This window comes from Bos indicus x Bos taurus, chromosome 25, assembly GCF_003369695.1.
Source record: "Bos indicus x Bos taurus breed Angus x Brahman F1 hybrid chromosome 25, Bos_hybrid_MaternalHap_v2.0, whole genome shotgun sequence".
Lineage (NCBI taxonomy): Eukaryota > Metazoa > Chordata > Mammalia > Artiodactyla > Bovidae > Bos > Bos indicus x Bos taurus.
The window spans coordinates 25,453,032-25,474,385 of record NC_040100.1 but is presented as its reverse complement, the minus strand read 5'-3'; the positions used below and the strand labels follow the sequence as shown (position 1 = coordinate 25,474,385).

The 21,354-nt window shown below is 44.4% G+C and overlaps 1 protein-coding gene across 3 annotated transcripts in view; it reads left to right on the top strand.

Annotated features, from left to right (window-relative positions):
* TMC5 (transmembrane channel like 5) overlaps positions 1-21,354 on the top strand; it is a 78,441-nt gene that overhangs the window by 35,662 nt on the left and 21,425 nt on the right. For all 3 annotated transcript variants that reach the window (XM_027527663.1, XM_027527661.1, XM_027527662.1), the window contains 8 exons: positions 865-964; positions 3,551-3,638; positions 4,401-4,649; positions 7,197-7,348; positions 11,287-11,431; positions 12,306-12,461; positions 15,772-15,923; positions 21,079-21,157. In XM_027527663.1, coding sequence (XP_027383464.1) covers positions 865-964; positions 3,551-3,638; positions 4,401-4,649; positions 7,197-7,348; positions 11,287-11,431; positions 12,306-12,461; positions 15,772-15,923; positions 21,079-21,157 — 1,121 coding nt within the window. The remainder of the gene's footprint in view (positions 1-864; positions 965-3,550; positions 3,639-4,400; positions 4,650-7,196; positions 7,349-11,286; positions 11,432-12,305; positions 12,462-15,771; positions 15,924-21,078; positions 21,158-21,354) is intronic.

Sequence of the window (21,354 nt, the reverse complement as noted above, 5' to 3'; positions counted from 1 at the left end):
GGGCCCAGTGACCCCCGCTGCTCCCTCCTGTTATGGATGGGGCACAGTGCCATGCAGACACAACCCACCCAGAGGGAGAAGGCACTGCCTTTTCCTTGTTTTTTGAGTCTTGCTTTTTTGAGGAGGAAGAAACCTTTTTCATGCAACCCCTCAGCAGACCACCTCCCATGTTTGCCAATGTTTCACATGCCTGGAGCTAAACAGGTCGCCTGCTGGGGGCTGGGGCCATCGAGATAGGCTCAGACTCACAGGGACCTGCCTGCTGCAGATGGGCCCTGGAGATGAGAACCTGGAGATGGACCCCACCCTGCAGAAGCCCAGGACCGTGGGAGGGAGGTGGGTAGATGCCTAACCTGAATTGGGATCCTATTAAAAAAGGAGAGATGACTGTGGGGTAGGTGATCACAGCATCTGCCATGTGGACCCAAAGTGTGAATCTGAGTTCTCAGGAGAAGGGAGGAGGACATTCCAGGGTGAAAGAGCAGAAGATAACAGTCAAGAAGAGTAAAGAAGATGCTTGGGCCTGGAGCTCAGAGGGGCAAGAGAAAGCTGTGCAGAAAATTACAGAGAGAAAAGAACCAGGCTGACCACACGTTCTGGCTTTGCTGAATGTACCGTGTCATAGGAAAAAGGAAAACATGGAGCTGGAATTGCATACGAACTGTCACGTGCTTTGGCTTTGCGATGTCACATGTATATGCACCATCTTCTTGTTTTTATTTGTGACTTTTTGGCTCACATATTCTGCATATTCTTTCCTGTGCACTCATAAAAACATGCTCTAGATCTTTAGCACCATATTTTCAAAAGCTATTATTCTGTTAAAATAAAAAAAATTAATCTCCATTTTTTTTTTTCCTGCAGGACAAAAGTTAATCGAGTCTCTGATAACCATGACATCTAGAGACAGAATTAAAGCCATTAGGAATCAGCCAAGGACCATGGAAGAAAAAAGGAACCTTAGGTATGGACCAAATGGTTTTTTCCTTGCACAGATTTCATGGAAATCTTAGTCTTCTACCTTTGTCTCATGTCAGAAAGATAAGAAATAAACGCAAGGGAAGAGGCAATCTTCCTACCGAAGAATTCCACGTAATGGGAGTTGGTCACCTGGACTGTGCGCTGTGCTTAGTCACCTGCTTCTAGAGAGTGGAGGATGGAAAGAGGGGGACATTGATTTCTGGGGTGAAGTCTGGCTAATCCCACCTGGGCCAGATGCTCAAGGCTAACATCCCCGGAGATAAGTCATGTGATCAAAGAGTCACCTCTGTGTGTGTGCGTGCATGCGTGCTTAGTCATGTCTGACTCTTTGTGACCCCATGGACTGTAGCCCACCAGGCTCCTCTGTCCATGAAATTCTCCAGGCAAGAATATTGGAATGTGTTGCCATTTCCTTCTCCAGAGGATCTTTCCAACCCAGGGACTGAACCTGTGTCTCTGCATCTCCTGAATTGGCAGGCGTGTTCTTTGCCAGCTGAGCCACCTGGGAAGCCCCCCACCCCCGTGTACTCTCTCCTAAAACCCACAACCCTAGTCCAACCAGAGGAAAAAAGCAGAGAAACCCTAATCAAGGGACAGTCTTCATAGTATCTGAGCAGTATTCTTCAAAACTGTCAAGGTCATCAAAAAGAAGGAAAGTTTGAGACAAGGTCAGACTGGAGGGTTCTAAAGAGACATGACTACTAATGCGATGTGGTGTCCTGGATGGGTCCTGGAATAGAAAATGGAAACGGAAAAACCAGTCAAGTCAGAACAGTCTGGACTTTAGGTAAAAGTTACACACCAATGTTGGTTCCTTAGTTGCAACTAACCTACCTTGGAAATGTAAGATGTTAGCAGAGGAAATGGTGAGTAGGAGATGGGGGTTTTCTGTATTGTTTTTGTAACTTCTCTGTAAATTTTAAACTCCTCTTAGAAAAAAGGTGTGTGTAAGGGAAGAGTTCCCTGGTGAGCCGGTGGTTAGGACTTGGCACTTTGACTGCTGTGACCTGGGTTCAGTGCCTGGTAGGGGAACTAAGATCCTGCAAGCCACGCTGTAGCAGGCAGGGGCAGGGGTGGAGGTTGGGGTTACAGAAAACTAAAACAAACAAAACCTCAGAAGCTTTCTAAGCCCAGGGGTTCAAAAGCAAGAGCGAGGGCTATTTAAGTCTTCAGCCCTTCTTACATTTATCACTTCTCAGAATTTTACTTTTTGCAATTTGTTGGAGTTGACAGGGCTTCCCAAGTAGTAAAGAATTCGCCTGCCAGTGCAGGAGACAAAAGAGAAAAAGTTTCATTCCCTGGATCGGGAAGATCCTTTGGAGAAGGAAATGGCAACCCACTCCAGTATTCTTGCCTCGAAAATTTCATGGATAGAGGAGCCTGGCGGGCTACAGTCAATGGAGTCACAAAGATTGGACATGGCTGAACACGAGCACAAGGAGCTGGTAGTAGAGTAGATGCAATTGCTAATAAATAATTGTATATATGTAAATAAATGATGCAATTGTTCTGAGGTCCAGAGTCTGGCAGGGAAAGTAGATTGGTCAACAAGTAACTTATAAATGATAGAAAGAATATCAGGCCAAATCAAGGGAGAAGGAGATTGCAGGGGGAGGACTAGGAGATAACAGGACTAGAGATAACGGTCCACTTGGGCAAAGTAGAGGACGTCTGTGAACTGAGCTTTGAAAGATGGTGTTGTGGGGGTGGGCCTTTGGCTGGGCCAAAGAAAAGAGCCCAGAGCAAAGAAGATGTAATGAGTTCATGGAAAAGTAAAGAGAACAACTGCAGCTGGATCTTTTTGAAAATACCCTTACATTTCAAACTCTGCTTGGCTCTGTCTGTCACACAGTGAGGGCCTTGTGGTGATCCAAAAGACTTCACAGCAGGATTTTCAATCTGACATTTGAGTTGGGATTATTCTATGTTTGGGGGGCTGTCCTGTTCACTCTAGGGTATACAGCAGCATCCCTGGTCTCTAGATGTCAGTGCCACTCCCAACCCCCAATCTGACAACCAAAAAAGTCTGCAGACATACCCAAATATCTGTTGAGGCCAAAAAATCTTCCTGGTTGAGAACCACTGACTTATAAGACCCCAGCCACCTACTCACGGTTATCACTCACACTCTCCACCCTTCCCCTGCTCATTTCTGCCCATCTCAGCCTCCTTGGGGCTTCGAGTTGGCTGTTTCCTGTGCTTGGATAGTCCCTTATCCACAGACTAACCCCCTCTTCTCCTTCCAGACTTTGTGCAAATAAGGAGCTATTCAAATCATAACAGGGTCTTCATCCCAGCATTTCCCGCCTCCTTACTCTGCTCTGTTTCCCCCTTCTCTTTCCCATAGTACCACTCACCTTCTATTATCTTATATTGTTTACCTATGTTATGATTACATTTCTTATTTATTTTCTTTCTCTCCCCACTAAGGTGCCAGCTTCATGAGCTGGGGACATCTGTGTCTCACCACCTGGGACTGTGCCTGGCACGTGGCAGGCACTCAAGAAATGTCAAGGGGATGAATGCATTACCACATTGGTGTCTCACTTTCTTCTGCCCTTTGCCACAGGAAAATGGTTGACAAAGAGAAAAGTAAGAAGTCCCGTCGTATCCTGGAGCTCAACTGCTGTGCTCAGTGTCTGAACTCCATTTCACTGGTAAGTTGGTCTTTACTGAGGTCAGTAAATGGGCACAGAGTAGGGTGAAACCAGGGAGCGGGGAGAGTGGTGGTAACAGGGGACTCACAGGAAAGAAAAACCAAAATTCAGGGCTGTTTCCTTGAAAGAACGTAGAAATTGGGTCAGTTTAGGTGTGGGGAAAACATGGGCATAGGAAGGTCTAAGGAGGTGCAGAGTTATTTAGTTATTTGGGCAACCTAGCTACTGTGAGTGTCACCTTCAACAGCAAACCTAGGAAGGTAATAAATAATAGTGATACCGACCTGGGTTCTTGGCCTTCCTTGATCAATAGAAATTGATAAGAGGCCAGACAAGAAAGTCAGGCAAGTCTTTACTAAGGCCACTGCAAAAACAAGTAGCAGGTTCTCTTGCTTGCTCCCCAAGTGGGGGCAGGCTGGTTCCTAATATGGGCTGAGAGTAGGGATATGTCCAGGGGAGGGGCGGTGATGGTGATGCTATCCAACCATCCCATCCTGTCGCCTCCTTCTCCTCCTGCCCTCAGTCTTTCCCAGCATCAGGGTCTTTTCCAATGAGTCAGCTCTTTGCATCAGGTGGTCAAAGTACTGGAGCGTCAGCATCAGCATCTGTCCTTCCAATGAATATTCAGGGTTGATTTCCTTTAGGATGGACTGGCTTGATGTCCAGGGGACTTAGAAGCGGTGGCCTGTTGCTACTGTCAGGCCTGCTCAGTAGATATTTGTTGAGGGGCCGTCCAGCCATGCGCTTTGTGTCTACTCGCAGGCCTACCGAAGGTTCAAGAACAACCTGTCGGAACTGCTCAATTCCATCAGCCTGTGGCAGAAGACACTCAAGGTCATCGGAGGCAAGTTCGGCACCAGCGTCCTCTCCTATTTCAACTTTCTGAGGTGGCTTTTGAAGTTCAACATCTTCTCGTTCATTGTGACCTTCAGTTTCATCATAATCCCTCAGCTAACTGTGATGGAGAAGAACCACCTCCAATTCACGGGACTGGAATTTCTAACCGGGGCGGTAAGTGCTCCCCCCACACCTGGAGTTCATACTTGGAAACCCAGGACATTCCTGCTCGTGCCCGTCCAGGCCTCTCGTTTGCCTGAGAGTCAACTGATGCGAAAGTAGGTGTTTAAAATGCTTTCTCTTTTTCTCCAAAGTGACACACACACAATTTCGGGAGAATTTCTGTCTCCTGAGGTGACCATGTTAACGGTTTCCGTTGTCCAGAATCCTCTTCTCTGCACACCTTTGGGCATGTTATGCACAGACATACACTTCTTATTTTTTTCCAAACAAAAGATGAATTATTCATATAGACTTCCTGTGACTTGCTTCCTTCCACCATCTTATTGGTGTTCATAGATCTACCTTTTCCTTTTTTTTTTTAAATTTTCTTTCTACAAAATACAGTGCTTCTTTAAAAAAAATTTCCTAGTGTAGAAGAGAACAAATTAAGAAAAAGTCTATTTCACCCTTGCTCTTTTGTCTACCTCTCTAGTTTGGAGTGTATCTTTATCCACCATTTTTCTTCCTATACAGTCATAGATACATAGATACACAAGTCGATAATACTAAAATATTTTTTTAAATAAAAAGAGGGTGAGATAATACAAGTCTTGCTTTGCAACTTTTTTTTGGCTCTACCGTGTATGTTGAGCATGGATATACATTCATGTTATTCTCTTTATTAACAACCACAGTGTATCTACCAAGCTCTCTATTGGAGCACATAGCTCCCACCTTGTGAATTTACTTTCTAGAGGAGGTTTCTGCCACTGAGATTCTATGGATAGACAAGAGCCAAATCTGGCTCACCGCCTGTTTCTACATAGCCTGCAAAATAAGATTGGTTTCCACATTTTTAAATGGTTGGAAAAAAATAAAATAAAAAAATAAAAAGGATAATATTTTTAATTGGAATATAATTGCTTTACAATGTGTTAGTTTCTGCTGTACAATGAAGTGAATCAGTTATATGTATACATATATCCCCTCCCCCGTGGACTTCCCTCTCACCCCCACTGCCATCCTATGCATCTAGGTCATCACGGAGCACTGAGCTGGGCTCCCTGTGCTATACAGCAGTTCCCCACTAGCGGTCTGTTTTATACATTGCAGTGCATACATCTGGAGAAGGCAGTGGCACCCCACTCCAGTACTCTTGCCTGGAAAATCCCATGGATGGAGAAGCCTGGTAGGCTGTAGTCCATGGGGTCGCTAAGAGTCGGACATGACTGAGTGACTTCCTTTTCACTTTTCACTTTCATGCATTGGAGAAGGAAATGGCAACCCACTCCAGTGTTCTTGCCTGGAGAATCCCAGGGATGGGGGAGCCTGGTGGGCTGCAGTCCATGGGGTCGCAGAGAGTCAGACACGACTGAAGCAACGCAGCAACAACAAAGTGTATACATTGGAGAAGGCGATGGCACCCCACTCCAGTACTCTTGCCTGGAAAATCCCATGGACGGAGGAGCCTGGTGGGCTGCAGTCCATGGGGTCGCACAGAGTCGGACACGACTGGTGACTTAGCAGGAGCGGCAGCAGCAGTGTATACTTGTCAATCGTACTCTCCCAATTCATCTCGCCTTCCTCTCCTCTACCCTCATGTCCACATGTCTGTTCTGTATATCTGCCTGTGTATTCTTGCACTGCTAACAAGTTCATCTGTACCATTTTTCTAGATTCCACATATATGCATTAATATACAATATTTGCTCTTCTCTTTCTGACTTACTTCATTCACCCTGTATGACAGACTATATCGATCCACATCTGTACAAATGACCCAATTTTGTTCCGTTTTCTGGCTGAGTAATATTCCATTGTATATATGTACCACATCTTAATCATTCATCTGTTGATGGACATTTGGGTTATTTCCGTATTCTGGTTATTGTAAATAGTGCTGCAATGAACAATGGGGTATATGTATCTTTTTGAATTATGGTTTTCTCAGGGTATATGCCCAGTAGTGGGATTTCTGGGTAATATGGTAGTTCTGTTTTTAGTTTTTTAAGGAAATAAGGGGCCTGTATAAATTAGAGGAACAAATTAGACAGACCCAGAGGAAACAATTAGACAATTGTAGAAGGTAGAACATTGGAATGTACATGTAATTGTTGAATTGTTTCTTCCGGGTCTCTCTAATTTGTTCCTCTGATTTGCACAGGCACCTTATTTCCTATAAATTGAAGTTTAAACCTAAAGACTTGGTTTGTTTCATTTTAAACGTTATACCATAATACTTAATAGATGACAGAGGCACGTAACAGCTAGCTATCCTGCTTTTAGTCACGCTTGGCTTGCTCACTGGGTCCAGGTGGTGATTACTGGGCCCCTCCATTGTAAAGTTGTGCTGCTTTGCAATTCCTTTCCACCTCTAAGAGCCTTGTGATAAGACATCTAGGTTCTCACTGGCCTTGTTTGCCTCTTTCCTGGCAAACAAATGGTCTAAACTGACCAGTGCAGGCTTCTTATATACGGAAAAAGGAAACTCTGCCGCCCATCGTCATTCATTGCTTTCTTGGGAGATCCACCTGACCTGGGATTTATTGTTCTTTTCAGGGTTATTTTACTAACACAGTGATGTACTACGGCTTTTACACCAATTCTACGATCCAGCATGACAACAGCGGGGCCTCCTACAACATGCAGCTGGCCTACATCTTTACAATTGGAGGCTGTTTGGTCGTCTGCTTTTTTAGTTTGCTCTTCAGGTATGGAATGTTTGCATTTTCTGATTCTAAGCTCTTTACAGTTTTAGGAAAAATTTTAGAGACTCAAAAGTTACCGGGAGAATAGTTTCTCCGCAATTTCAACTTTCTACTCCTGTCCAATCCTTTCTTGTCCTAGAACGTAAAGTGTAAGTTTGGACAGAAGAAGAGAAATTTTCATGTGCTTTTAAAGAAATTGGTCGGTCTGAAAATAAGGATGCAATGACTCAGGTAGTTTTGATGAATGGTTGTAAATTGACAGTTGTCAAATGTTCAGTGTTAAACCTGTTCATCTATTAGGTCTTGTAACAAAGTACCACAGACTAGGGGGCTTAATCAACAATTTTTTTTTTTTTTTTTCTCAAATTCCGGATGCTAGAAATCCAAGTTCAAGATGTTTCAGCAGGGTTGGTTTCTCCTGACGCTTCTCTCGCCAGCTTGCTGACAGCCACCTTCCCACTCTGTCCTCATATGATCTACCCTCCATGCATATCTGAGTCCTAATATCCCTTCTTATAAGAACACCAGCCATGTTGGATTGGGCCCACTGAAATGATCTCACTTTAATTTAACTACCTCTGTACAGATCCTATCTCAAAACCCAGTCTATTTCTGAGGTACTAGGGGTTGTGTGTATGTTAGTCTCTCGGTCATGTCTGACTCTGACTTTAGCCCTCCAGGCCCCTCTGTCCATGGGATTCTCCAGGCAAGAATACTGGAGTGGGTAGCCATTCCCTTCTCCAGGGGATCATCACAACCCAAGGATCAAACCCAGGTCTCTTGCACTGTAGTCATAGGACTTCAAAATATTAATTTTTAAGGAATACAGTTCAGCCCATAACAACCTCACTGCCAGCATGATAATCCAAAATAAAACAAGATTTTGTTTTGTCCTATCGAACTAGGAAATGTTTCTGTTTCTTAAGCTGTTATTACTTGATGGTGGCAAACTTTACAAAGGTAGTGTCCATTTTGCTCGGAATTTTTTCACATGCCAGGCTTAGTGCTAAGTGCTTCCTGGACCCAATTTCAATGAATCCTAGACATCTCCATGATAATTACAGCTGCCTTTATTGAGTGCTTACTGTGCTAAGGGCTACATTGACTCTTGCTGTGGGCTGAATAATGCTCCCTCTTCAAAGATGTCCATGATCTAATCCCCAGAAACTGTGACTATGGTGCCTTATCTGGCAAAAGGAATTTTCCAGAAGTGATTAAGTTAAATATCTTAAAATGGGCCATTGCAATCACAAGGGTCCTTTAAAGAGGGAAGCAGGAGAGTCAAAGTCAGGGAAAGAGCAGAAGGTGCTATCTTCTGGCTTTGAAGATGAAGGAGCCACAAGCCAGGGAATGCAGGCAGCATCTAGAAGGTGGAAAAGGCAGGGAAACAGATTCTCCTCTAAAGTCTCCAAAAGGAACATGACTCTGCCAATGCCTTGATTGTTGACCCATTTTCTGATTTCTGACCTCTAGTAAGAAATTGAAAAAAGTGGACAAAACCACTAGACCATTCAGGTATGACCTAAATCAAATCCCTTATGACTATACAGTGGAAGTGAGAAATAAATTTAAGGGACTAGATCTGATAGACAGAGTGCCTGATGAACTATGGATGGAGGTTCGTGACATTGTACAGGAGACAGGAATCAAGATCATCACCAAGAAAAAGAAATGCAAAAAAGCAAAATGGCTGTCTGAGGAGGCCTTACAAATAGCTGTGAAAAGAAGGGAAGCGAAAAGCAAAGGAGAAAAGGAAAAATATACCCATTTGAATGCAGAGTTCCAAAGAATAGCAAGGAGAGATAAGAAAGCCTTCCTCAGCAATCAATGCAAAGAAATAGAGGGAAACAATAGAACGGGAAACACTAGAGATCTCTTCAAGAAAATTAGAGATACCAAGAGAACATTTCATGCAAAGATGGGCTCAATAAAGGACAGAAATGGTATGGACCTAACAGAAGCAGAAGATATTAAGAAGAGGTGGCAAGAATACACAGAAGAACTGTACAAAAAAAGATCTTCATGACCCAGATAACCACGATGGTGTGGTCACTCACCTAGAGCCTGACATCCTGGAATGTGAAGTCAAGTGGGCCTTAGGAAGCATTACTATGAACAAAGCTAGTGGAGGTGATGGAATTCCAGTTGAGCTATTTCAAATCCTGAAAGATGACGCTGTGAAAGTGCTGCACTCAATATGCCAGCAAATTTGGAAAACTCAGCAGTGGCCACAGGACTGGAAAAGGTCAGTTTTCATTCCAATCCCAAAGAAAGGCAATGCCAAAGAATGCTCAAACTACCGCACAATTGCACTCATCTCACACGCTAGTAAAGTAATGCTTAAAATTCTTCAAGCCAGGCTTCAGCAATAAGTGAACCATGAACTTCCAGATGTTCAAGCTGGTTTTAGAAAAGGCAGAGGAACCAGAGATCAAATTGCCAACATCCTCTGGATCATGGAAAAAGCAAGAAAGTTCCAGAAAAACATCTATTTCTGCTTTACTGACTATGCCAAAGCCTTTGACTGTGTGGATCACAATAAACTGTGGAAAATTCTTCAAAAGATGGGGGTACCAGACCACCTGACCTGCCTCTTGAGAAATTTGTGTGCAGGTCAGGAAGCAACAGTTAGAACTGGACATGGAACAACAGACTGGTTCCAAATAAGAAAAGGAGTACGTCAAGGCTGTATATTGTCACCCTGCTTATTTAACTTATATGCAGAGTACATCATGAGAAATGCTGTCCTGGAAGAGTAACAAGCTGGAATCAAGATTTCCAGGAGAAATATCAATAACTTCACATATGTAGATGACACCACCTTTATGGCAGAAAGTGAAGAGGAACTAAAGAGCTTCTTGATGAAAGTGAAAGTGGAGAGTGAAAAAGTTGGCTTGAAGCTCAACATTCAGAAAACTAAGATCATGGCATCTGGTCCCATCACTTCATGGCAGATAGATGGGGAAACAGTGGAAACAGTGGCTGACTTTATTTTTCTGGGCTCCAAAATCACTGCAGATGGTGATTGCAGCCATGAAATTAAAAGACGCTTACTCCTTGGAAGAAAAGTTATGACCAACTTAGACAGTATATTCAAAAGCAGAGATATTATTTTGCCAACAAAGGTCTGTCTAGTCAAGGCTATGGTTTTTCCAGTGGTCATGTATGGATGTCAGAGTTGGACTATAAAGAAAGCTAAGCGCCGAAGAATTGATGGTTTGGAACTGTGGTGTTGGAGAAGACTCTTGAGAGTCCCTTGTACTGCAAGGAAATCCAACCAGTCCATCCTAAAGGAAATCAGTCCTGGGTGTTCATTGGAAGGACTTATGTTGAGGCTGAAACTCCAATACTTTGGCCACCTGATGCAGAGCTGACTCATTGGAAAAGACCCTGATGTTGGGAAAGATTGAGGGCAGGAGGATAATGGGACGACAGAGGATTAGATGGTTGGATGGCATCATGAACTCGATGGACATGGGTTTGGGTGGACTCCGGGAGTTGGTGATGGACAGGGAGGCCTGTCGTGCTGTGGTTCATGGGATCGCAAAGAGTCGGACACGACTGAGGGACTGAACTGAACTGAAGTAAGAATACATGTTGTTTTAAGCCAGTAAGTTTAGGGCAATTTGTTATAGCAGCAAGAGGAAACTAATACAACTCTCATAGTGAACTAGTATTATCCCCATTATACAGATGTGGAAACTGAGGATTAGGACCCTTAAAATGACAAAATCCCCCAGTTGACAATCAAAGATTGCAAAGTCAGATTGCAAAGTCAGTGCTGCTGACTATCATGTTTGCTGTTGCCCTGTTCGAACTTCAGGCTAACTCGTCCATGCTGCCTTTCACCATTAATGATGAAACTGTTCTTTGTTATAATCCCTGCACCCCCAGTGTCTGCCCCAGTAACGCTTGGGTATTTTGGTTTCTGCCTTTCCTAGTATGGCCAGGTATTTCCGGAACAACTTCATTAACCCCCACATTTACTCCAGAGGGATCGCCAAGCTCATTTTTTGCTGGGACTTCACTGTCACTCATGAAAGTGCAGTAAAGCTGAAACAGAAGAATCTGAGCACTGAAATAAGGGTAAGCAGAGCTAGCTTTAAACCCCTTCCCATGGCCAGTCCTCTTTCCTCCTTCAACATGCCTGTAACTTTTCTTAAAGTAATAACGTTTTATTTTTATTCTCCACGATATTGGCAAAAAAGAAAAAAAAAACACCCTAAAACTATTTTAAATGCCCAGTGCTGGTGATGGTGTAGGGAAATGAACATTTTCACACAATGTGGTGACTTTGTTATTGACATAAGCTTGCTAAAGGGCAGTTTAACAATTTATGACAAGATGTTAAATACTTATTGACCTCACAGTTCTAGGTTTAAAATGTTATCCAGTGGTTTTTGACTCGAGGCAGATTTGCCCCAGAGACACAGACCAATGTCTGGAGGCTTTTTTGATTGTTGCTGCAGAGGAGTGTGTATTACCAGCATCTAATGGGTAGAGGCTCAACATCCCACGGTGCACAGGACAAGCCCTCAACACAGATTTATCAACTCTGAATGACAATAGAGCTAAGGTTGACAAACCATGATCTATAGAAAAGTATTTAAGAGAAAAAAAGAGCAAGCAGAATTTATAAACTAATGGGCTTTGACAAGAGGGTTGCAGAGGGATCCTCAGCCTTATTCTTCAAGAAGGCCCTATGGCCTCAGTGTATTCTCTCAAGATCATGGTCCCAATCTCTTTCCCTCTGAGATGGAAAAGGTATTCAATGAAGCGATGGGGGGTTCTTGCCCATTAGAGATTTTCCTAGTGGTCTCCTAATCCAAGCTCATGGTGCTTTTTCCCACTCTCTCGCCTGTGGGTTTGTGTCTCTTTGAGAGCACCAAAGCCTAGGGTGGTCATCTTTGCTGACAGTGTAGGGGTTCTGCGAGTGAACTTGACTTCCTTGTGTTTACAGGAGAACCTGTCAGAAATCCTTCAGGAGAACGTCAAGTTAACATTCAATCAGCAGTTTATCCGCTTCTCTGCCCACGTGGCAGCCTGGGTTGTCTCTTCTGGAGTGGCCATCACCTGCTGTGCAGCCGTTTATTACCTGGCTGAGAACAATTTACAGGTAACCAGAGAGGCCAGAGATCCAGGGTCCAGAGCACAGAGAAGCAGGTGAAGGGACAAGATACAGGAGGGGGTGGGTGGGGTCCTGGTCACCACTCAAAACGAAGTCGTGGCCAGCAGCATCGCCACCAGGAGGAAGTTTGTTTAAAAGTGCAAAATCCTGGGTCCCTCTCTTGGTCCATGGACCCATAATCTGCATCATAAAAACATCCCCAGGGGATGTGTGCGCACAGCTCAGGGTGGAGGCTCTGGGCTAGTGGAGAGATGGGAACTTTGGCCCCAGACCTGGGATCAGGTTCTGGTGTCCTCCTTTATCATTATATCCCTAATGCCTTTTTGGCACCAATTAGACACTTAATAAATATTATGAACCAGTGGAATTTGGCTAGTGATTTACTCTTCCCATGGGCTTCCCTGGTGGCTCAGAGGGTAAAGAATCTGCTGGCAACCCAGGAGACTGAGATTTGATCCATGGGTCTGGAAGATCCCCTGGAGAAGGAAATGGCAACCCACTCCAGTATTCTTGCTTGGAGAATCCATGGATAGAGGAGCCTGGCAGGCTACAGTCCATAGGGTTGCAAAGAGTTGGACATGATTGAGTGACTAACACTTTCACTTTAGTCTTCCCAAGCCCCTAATTCCTTATCTATAAATTGGAATGCCTGTTTTGTAGGTGTGTGGTCTGGACTAGAGAAAAGTTATGTGAAGAGTTTACTTAGTACCTGGACTGTGGGTGATAAAGGAATGTTAGCTTTTTTTTTTTTTTTTTTGATATGAACTCTGAGACTAATTAGCTGGTGGGTGGAAAAGTACTGTTTCTCTGTGATTTTCAGTTACTCTTCTGTAAATAGGGCTAATTGTAGCTGATTTTGCAGACCCCTAGAATTGTGGTACAGGTTGGTCTGATTGTGTCTCTTTCTTTATTGTCTTCTCAGTACTCTAAATATAAAACCTATCCTCCATGGCACGATTGATAGATCTTTTGTGATGTGGCCCCTGCCCATATCTTTAGTCTCAATACCCCACAACCTCCTGTATACCACACCGGCAACACTAAATGATGTGCCCCTAGTTCCCTGAACACACCAGGTTTTCCCTTATCTCTAGATGGGAAACACGCAGTTCATTCTACACTGCCACCCCTCCCCTTCATCTGGCAAACTCCTCCTTTTCTCCATGAGTGACACATCCCCCAGGAAATCTTTTCTCACCATCACCTCTCTTACTAGACTGAATTAGGTGCACCTGACTCTGTAGTCTTTCCCTGTGTGCTTGCCACATGCAGCTTTGAAAATGCTTGTTTACACATTTGCTTCTTCAAAAGAATAGCCAGGCACCTGGCCCAACTCCTGATACATAGTAGGTGCTCAACCCAGTGGAGGAGGAGCCAGCAAGAAATGGGTGTGAAATGGTACAAACCTAAGGGTTCCTATTAAGGTTTGCCCTGAAAGATGAAACTGAGTCCCAGTGCTCCAGGGCCTGGCACTGCCTACCTGGGTTGGAAGCTGTGGCAGGGCAGCTGTAAGTATAAAGATGACTTCTGACTTTCTCCTTGACTCTGAAGGTTTTCTTCACACTCACCTGAAGTGAACGAGGTAGTGAAGGAGGAGGAGAAGAATCATTCCCATTGTTTGAACATCTGTGCCAGACGGGATCAACCCTCTGCACAGCTCGAGGAGGCACGTTCATTGGCAGCTACAATTTCACACGAATGGTGCCCCCAGCTGTGTCATTTAGCCACTCTGCAACTGGACCTTTCCTTATTTGAAAGTGAAAGTGGCTCGGTTGTGTCTGACTCTTTGCAACCCCATGGACTATGCAGTCCATGGAATTCTCTAGGCCAGAATATTGGAGTGAGTAGCCTTTCCCTTCTCCAAGGGATCTTCCCAACCCAGGGATTGAATCCAGGTCACCTGCATTGCAGGTGGATTCTTTACCAGCTGAGCCACCAGAGAAGCCAAGAATACTTGAGTGGATAACCTATCCCTTCTCCAGCAGATCTTCCCAACCCAGGAATCGAACTGGGGTCTCCTGCATTGCAGGAGGATTCTTTACCAACTGAGCTACCAGGGAAGCCCCTTATGCGGTCTCACTTAATTCTTACAGTGTCTCTGTGGGTTATATGATAATCTCCCCATCAGGCAGACTAGGAAAGAGGCTCAGAGAAGCTATGCTTATAGTTCCAAAGCTTCAGCTTATAAGCACAGGGAGGTCGCAGCATTTGACCCTAAATTAATCTGGCTCTAACTGCTGCTGCTACTGCTGCTAAGTCGCTTCAGTCGTGCCCGACTCTGTGCGACCCCATAGACGGCAGCCCACCAGGCTTCCCAGTCCCTGGGATTCTCCAGGCAAGAACAGTGGAGTGGGTTGCCATTTCCTTCTCCAATGCATGAAAGTGAAAAGTGAAAAGTGAAAAGTGAGAGTGAAGTCGCTCAGTCATGTCCGACTCTATCGACCCCATGGACTGCAGCCTACCAGGCTCCTCCATCCATGGGATTTTCTAGGCAAAAGTACTGGAGTGGGGTGCCATTGCCCTCTCCGATCTGGCTCCAAAGATACTGTGAAAGTGCAAGTGGTGTTTTCAAAGCTATCCAGAGGTAAATAGAGGCAGAGTCAGGCTTCAGGGTGGGAAATGAGGGAACTTTCAGACATCAGATAAATCCATTAGAATCTCTTACTCCAAGAGGGGCGGCATAGGCTTCACTCCAGACAAATGCCAGGGTGGTGTCCCCACAAAGGCAGGGGCACCCCTCTGACCCTCATAGAAAAGAGCAGCATGGGCTAGCAGAGGCTCCCTTGCCCCTAATTCAGCACCCAAGGACAGGCAAAGCTTGGTGAAATGAACAAGGGCACGCAGGAGAGCGGAGGAGAAATTCCCTTGAGTTGTAGCTTTGGTAACTCAAGCTTTTCATCCAGCAGCCTGGAGCACATTCTCATGTTTCCAAATCTCTTGGTGAGGAAAGTAAAGTCACAGAATGGCTGTTGGGCCATAGGTCCCTGAGTCTGATAGACCTGGGTTCAAATCTGCCAATTCCTAGCTGGGGAACCCTGGGTAAGCATCTTTGCCTCTCTGAGCCTCAGGTTGTCCATCAGTTAAGTCTATGAACACCCATCTATTGGGCTATAGTGGGAATTAAAGCATCATGTGAGTAATTCTTGGCCAAGGGCAAGTGCTTGGTAAGTGGTCCTTTAATAGCTAATCAGAGGAGCTACTTCTGGGGTTTTCCCACCTTGGGGGATCTTCTGAGTCAGGCAGAGAGGGGTCCAGTGTACGGTCAGCAACTTGATTCTCTCCCTCCATCCCCCTGCAGTTCCTGGCGAACCACAGTAACCCTGGGGCAGTGCTTTTACTGCCTTTCGTCGTGTCCTGCATCAACCTGGTCGTGCCTCGCTTCTACTCCATGTTCAGGCTGGTGGAGCGCTACGAGATGCCGAGGCACGAAGTCTATACCCTCCTGATCCGGTAGGTGTGGCTGTCACTTTTCACTCCAGCCTCAATTTTCACAGAGGGAAATGGGATGGAAACTAGAAAGGGTTACACTCAAGTATCACAGTTCTGTTTTCCAGAAAGAATTTCAAGAGTAGATTATGTTTTTATGGTATGAGTTACTAGCCATAAAGTCCAAAGAGCCCCGAAGAAATACAGTAATTGGGTACATCTGCCCTTTGCTTAAAGTAATGGCTTTTCTTTCCCAGATAAACTTTCCCAGTAATGGCTTATCTTTCCCAGATAAGCTTTCCCAGTAATGGCTTATCTTGCTGCCAGCTTGAGGAGCATGGTTCTCAGTTATGAGATGTATGGGTGAGTAGGTTATGCACTGCACAGACGTTCTTGGCTAAGAAGTCACGTGGGAACTGATCATCCAGAGTTCCATGAGTCTGACTGTGAGGCTGAGTACCCACTGAATCAGCCAGGAGGAACAGGTTCATTTCTGTCATTTAACCATCCAAATGGTTGGTTGGAGGGGGAGGTTGAAGTTGAGGGGATGCTTTTGGCAATTCATTGGCTGGGAAAGGATCCCTTTTTGTGATTCCCAGAAAGGCATTGTATGTGCTGGAAGTGACCCCACAGTCTTGATAAAGTATAAAGCTACCCAAATTGTTTTCTTTATTGCTTCTTCCTGGCTAGTACCCTGACCATTTCCTGGTTATGGTGGTGTTTATAGTGATGAGGCTGAACTACCAGATTGACTTTTTTTTACTGATCAATTTCAGAGTCCTTACTTTACCATTGCCTCTGAGATCTGGCTCCTGGTCAGTTCTTCAGTTTTATTTTCTACCTCTTTCCCCTTCCTCAGTGACCCCAGCCCCCAGCCTCACTCGCCTTCTCATTGTTCACAAACTGTATGCCCACCTCAGCACCTTTGCACTGGCCATTCCTTCTTCCTGGAATAGCAAATCTATACTTCTGTTTATGCTTATAGTTTCTTCACACAAATCTTAAGCATTTCTGTTACCCTTAAATTTGTAACAAGCATATTTTAAAACACACACACACACACATATATATGAAAGTTGAAAAAGTTAAGTCACTCAGTCATGTCCGACTCTTTGCAACCCTGTGGAAAGTAGCCTACCAGGCTCCTCCGTCCATGGGATTCTCCAGGCAAGAATACTGGAGTGGGTTGCCATTTCCTTCTCCAGGGGATCTTCCCAACCCAGGGATCGAACCCAGGTCTCCCACGTTGCAGGCAGACGCTTTAACCTCTGAGCCACCAGCGAAGCGTATATATGTATATATATATATATACTTATTATTTTAGATCAGGAGTTAGCAAACAGCAGCCTGCAGGCCCAGCCTGCCTCCCATTTTCATAAATAAAGTCTCACTGGAATGCAACCATGTCCACTGGTGACATATTATCTATGACTCCTTTCCTGCTACAACTGCAGAGTTGGGACACAAACTGTATGGTTTGCCAGGCCAAAAATATTTACTGTCTGGCCCTTCACAGAAAATGTTGAATGACTTCAGGTTAATGTTTAGGGTTATGTGTATATGTATTTGATATATAGGTCCAGAGTTCATCTTTATTTGAAGAGCTATGAAACATAAGGAATAGAAGATGATGTGTGCGTGCTAAGTCACCATATTCATGTCTGACTCTTTGCAACCCTATGGACTGTAGCCCTTCGGGCTTCTCTGTCCATGGGATTCTCCAGGCAAGATTACTGGAGTGGGTTGCCACGCCTTTCCTCAAGGGCATGTAGGAAATGGCACTCCATTCCAGTATACTCTTGCCTGGAAAACTCCATGGATGGAGGAGCCTGGTGGGCTACAGCCCTTAGGGTTGCAGAGTTGGACATGACGGAGCCACTGAGCACACATAGATACAAGTATCATTTTCCTGAAGAAAAAAATTTTAGAAAGCCTTCCTTTCTACCCACACTACACCTCTGGGCGCCTCCTCTCAATGGTTAGAAACAATCAGGGTTTTTTTTTATTGAGATTAAAAAAAAATTTAAACCATTTTCAGTGCACAGTTCAGCAGCACACTGGCGTCTTTGCTCAGTGTCTGTTAAATGTATCCTACTTACAATGTCCTCCTTTTGTGAGAGAAGATAAGACGTTATTTTAGAGTAGATCTTGGGGTGGTCAACTTTTTAACTACTTCCACGTTCCCACATATTTTTTATTTTGCCTTTCGATTTGAATGTGGATTTGCATAGGCCAAGGACTCCATATTCTAACTACCTCTTCTGAGGCCTACAGGTATGGCTTTGAGGGTTTCTGACATCTGGCATCACCAAACAATCACCCCGTTGTTCTTTCCAGACCCTTTGTATCTGCTGTCTCTAAGTTCCAGGCACTTTCAGAACTACCACCACCTCTGAGGCAGTCTTCTCCCAAATTTGTTTTAAATTGGGTTTTCTCCAGTCTTCTTCACTGACCCCTTTTCATATTTTAATCTTTGCGTCCTTTATTTCTGCTTTCTATTTTCCGTAAATTCCTCTATATTTCTGGTCTGTTCATGATGACTTTTTTGTTTCCCACTGCTTTATGGATCTTTTAGCTTTTGACTTTTTTTTTTCTTTCATCATTTCAGTAGAATGTGGATGTAGAGGTGATAGGTTCAGTATGATAGGTAATAGGCTCCAATGCTCAGCGTGTCATTTTGATCTAATCACTTTATTTAATTTGCATTTTTCTGATCCCAAGAGAAATTTACTCTTTTAATATATATTAGCCCTAGGTATTGCTTCACAAAATATTCAAAATCTTCTCTATATGCAGAGAAAATAAGAAAGCTCAAAAATAGGTTTAACCTGGAGTTACACTGCAGTTAATGTATTTAAGTTCTGACACCAGTTCCAACATGTGGGTTTTCCCACACCACCAAGCCATTCTCCAATACACACAGATGGGTGTCCTACAATTTATTTCAACTCTGACACTATGTACCTGAAGGCAGTGTCAGAATCCCACAGGTAAGGCTCAGCCCCACAGGACTGCCCCCACCCTCCCTTCTGGTACCAGTCGCAAATCCACATTGTCACCTGGGCTTCTGACGGACCAACTATAGCTTGGAGGTTCCAGTGACCCCCTGCTCGAGTTTGAGAATTTGCTAGAACAGCTCACGTGACTCAGAGAAACACTTTACTTATGAGATTACTGCTTTATTATAAAAAGCTATAACTCAAGAACAGCCAGGTAGAAGAGATGTGTAGGGCAAAGTCTGTGTATGTAGAGCTTCATTGCCCTTTCTGAGATTTTCAGTCTTCCAAATACCATCCTGTCACCAAGCCAGAAGCTCACCGAACCCGCCTCCTTTTGAGTTTTTGTGGAGGCTTCATCACGTATGCATGACTAGTTAAATGGCCACTGGTTCTGTGTTTTATCTCAGTTGTGTCTGCCTCTTTGCAACCCCATGGACTGTATGTAGCCTGCCAGGCTTCTCTGTCTATGGGGATTCTCCAGACAAGAATACTGGAGTGGGTTGCCCTGCCCTCCAGGGCATCTTCCCAACCCAGGGATCGAACCCAGGTCTCCTGCATTGCAGGCAAATTCTTTACCCATTGAGCCATCAGAGAAGCCCAATAAATTCAATCTCCAGCCCCTCTCTCCTCCCTGGAGTCTGCAATAGGCATGCTGAGTTCAGATCCTCTAAATCACAGGATTGGTTGTCAAGGCAACCAGCCCCTAACCTTAGTAGACCTAGGGGCTTCCCAACAGTCACATTAATATAACAAAAGACAACTTGATAGCTCTCCTCACTTAGGATATTCCAAAGGTTTCAGGAGCTCAGTGCCAGAAAAGGACAAGAAGACCAAATGTATATTTCTTATCATAAATGACAGTATCACTGTACAGTAAGGCATTAATCCAGTAGATACTGAGAGTCTATTATAGGCTAGGCACTGGATAAGAGATTTGGGATCTAGTGTTGAAAAAGGCAAATCCTGTCTCTTCCTTCACTGTGTTGTTTTGTCTAATGGTTGGTTCTCAACCTTTAACCTGCACCAGAATTGCTGGGCCCTATACTAGAGTGTCTGATTCAGAAGATCTGGGAGAGGGCCAGAAAGTTTGCCTTTCTAACAAGATTACAGATGCTACTGCTGGTCTGCGGACCATACTTTGAAAACGACTGGTGTAGTGGTACATGGTTCTTGGCACATCAATGTTGAAGACCTCTTAGAACCAGCAGTTACTGATTTGGGCAAAGTGACTAGGTTTAAGAACTCAGGCTGTTAAATCAGGTGGTCCTTGTTTTCAACCTTTGTCACGCCCCTAAGCAATCCGTGTGATCTTGTGCAAGTTATTTCATCTCTCTGTGCTTCAGTTTCCTCATCAGTAAGACAGGCATAAAATACTATCTACCTGATGGTAGAGCTGGAATGATTAAGAGGGATGATTCGAAAAAGTGTGTAGCATGTTTTCTGTCCCTGGTGGACCTGATGAATAGTATGTATGTGTACTACCATTACAGGGAGAAGTGAAATCAGGTAGTTTGGATATGCCCAAAAGAGAGTGTATCAGTCAGAATAAATGAGGTTAAACTGTGGTAACAAACATCCCTGCAACCCCCAACCCCCACTCCAAATTCACAGTGGTTTAGAACACAAGTATTTATTTCTTGTTCACGTTGCATGCCCTGTGTGGATTGGCAGGGAAATTTTGCTTACGTTAGTCACTCAGGGATTCAGGCTGATTGTCCTTCCAGAGGGAAGATGGTGAGTCTCACTGGCATTTAAATACTCTAGTCTAGAAGTGACACAAGATAACACACATTGTTTATGTTCACAGCCCATTTGCCAGAACTAGTCATATGCGCCCGGCCCCCACCAACCACAGGGGGCTTCCTTGGTGGCTCAGAGAGTAAAGAATCTGCCTGCAACATGGGAGACCTGGGTTCAATCCCCGGGTCGGGAAGATCCCCTGGAGGAGAAAATGGCAACTCATTCCAGTGTTCTTGCCTGGAGAATCCCCATGGACGGAGGAGCCTGGCAGGCTGCAGTTCATGGGGTCGCAAAGAGTTGGGCACAACCGAGCAACTAGAAGCACATAACTACAGGGGGCAGGAATTTCCATCCTACCATGTGCCCCAAATGAAATATTAGCAAGCATCTCCCATGACTGCCATGGAAGTAATGATAGTTGTTTTCTCTTCATTTTTTAGAAATATCTTTCTGAAAATATCAATCATTGGAATTCTGTGTTACTATTGGCTCAACACTGTGGCCCTGAATAGTGAAGAGGTAAGATTTCTATGCCGTTTTGCTTTAAGCTTGGCTTTGACCATCAGGGAGGAAGTGAGTTTCTCAACAGTTTCTGCCTATGATATTAGAGTAGATACCATGTTATTTTTCCCATCCATCTGTCCATCTACTTATCCATCTATTCATCTATCCATCTATCCATCCATTCACCCTTCCATCCATCCTTGGGCTTCCTA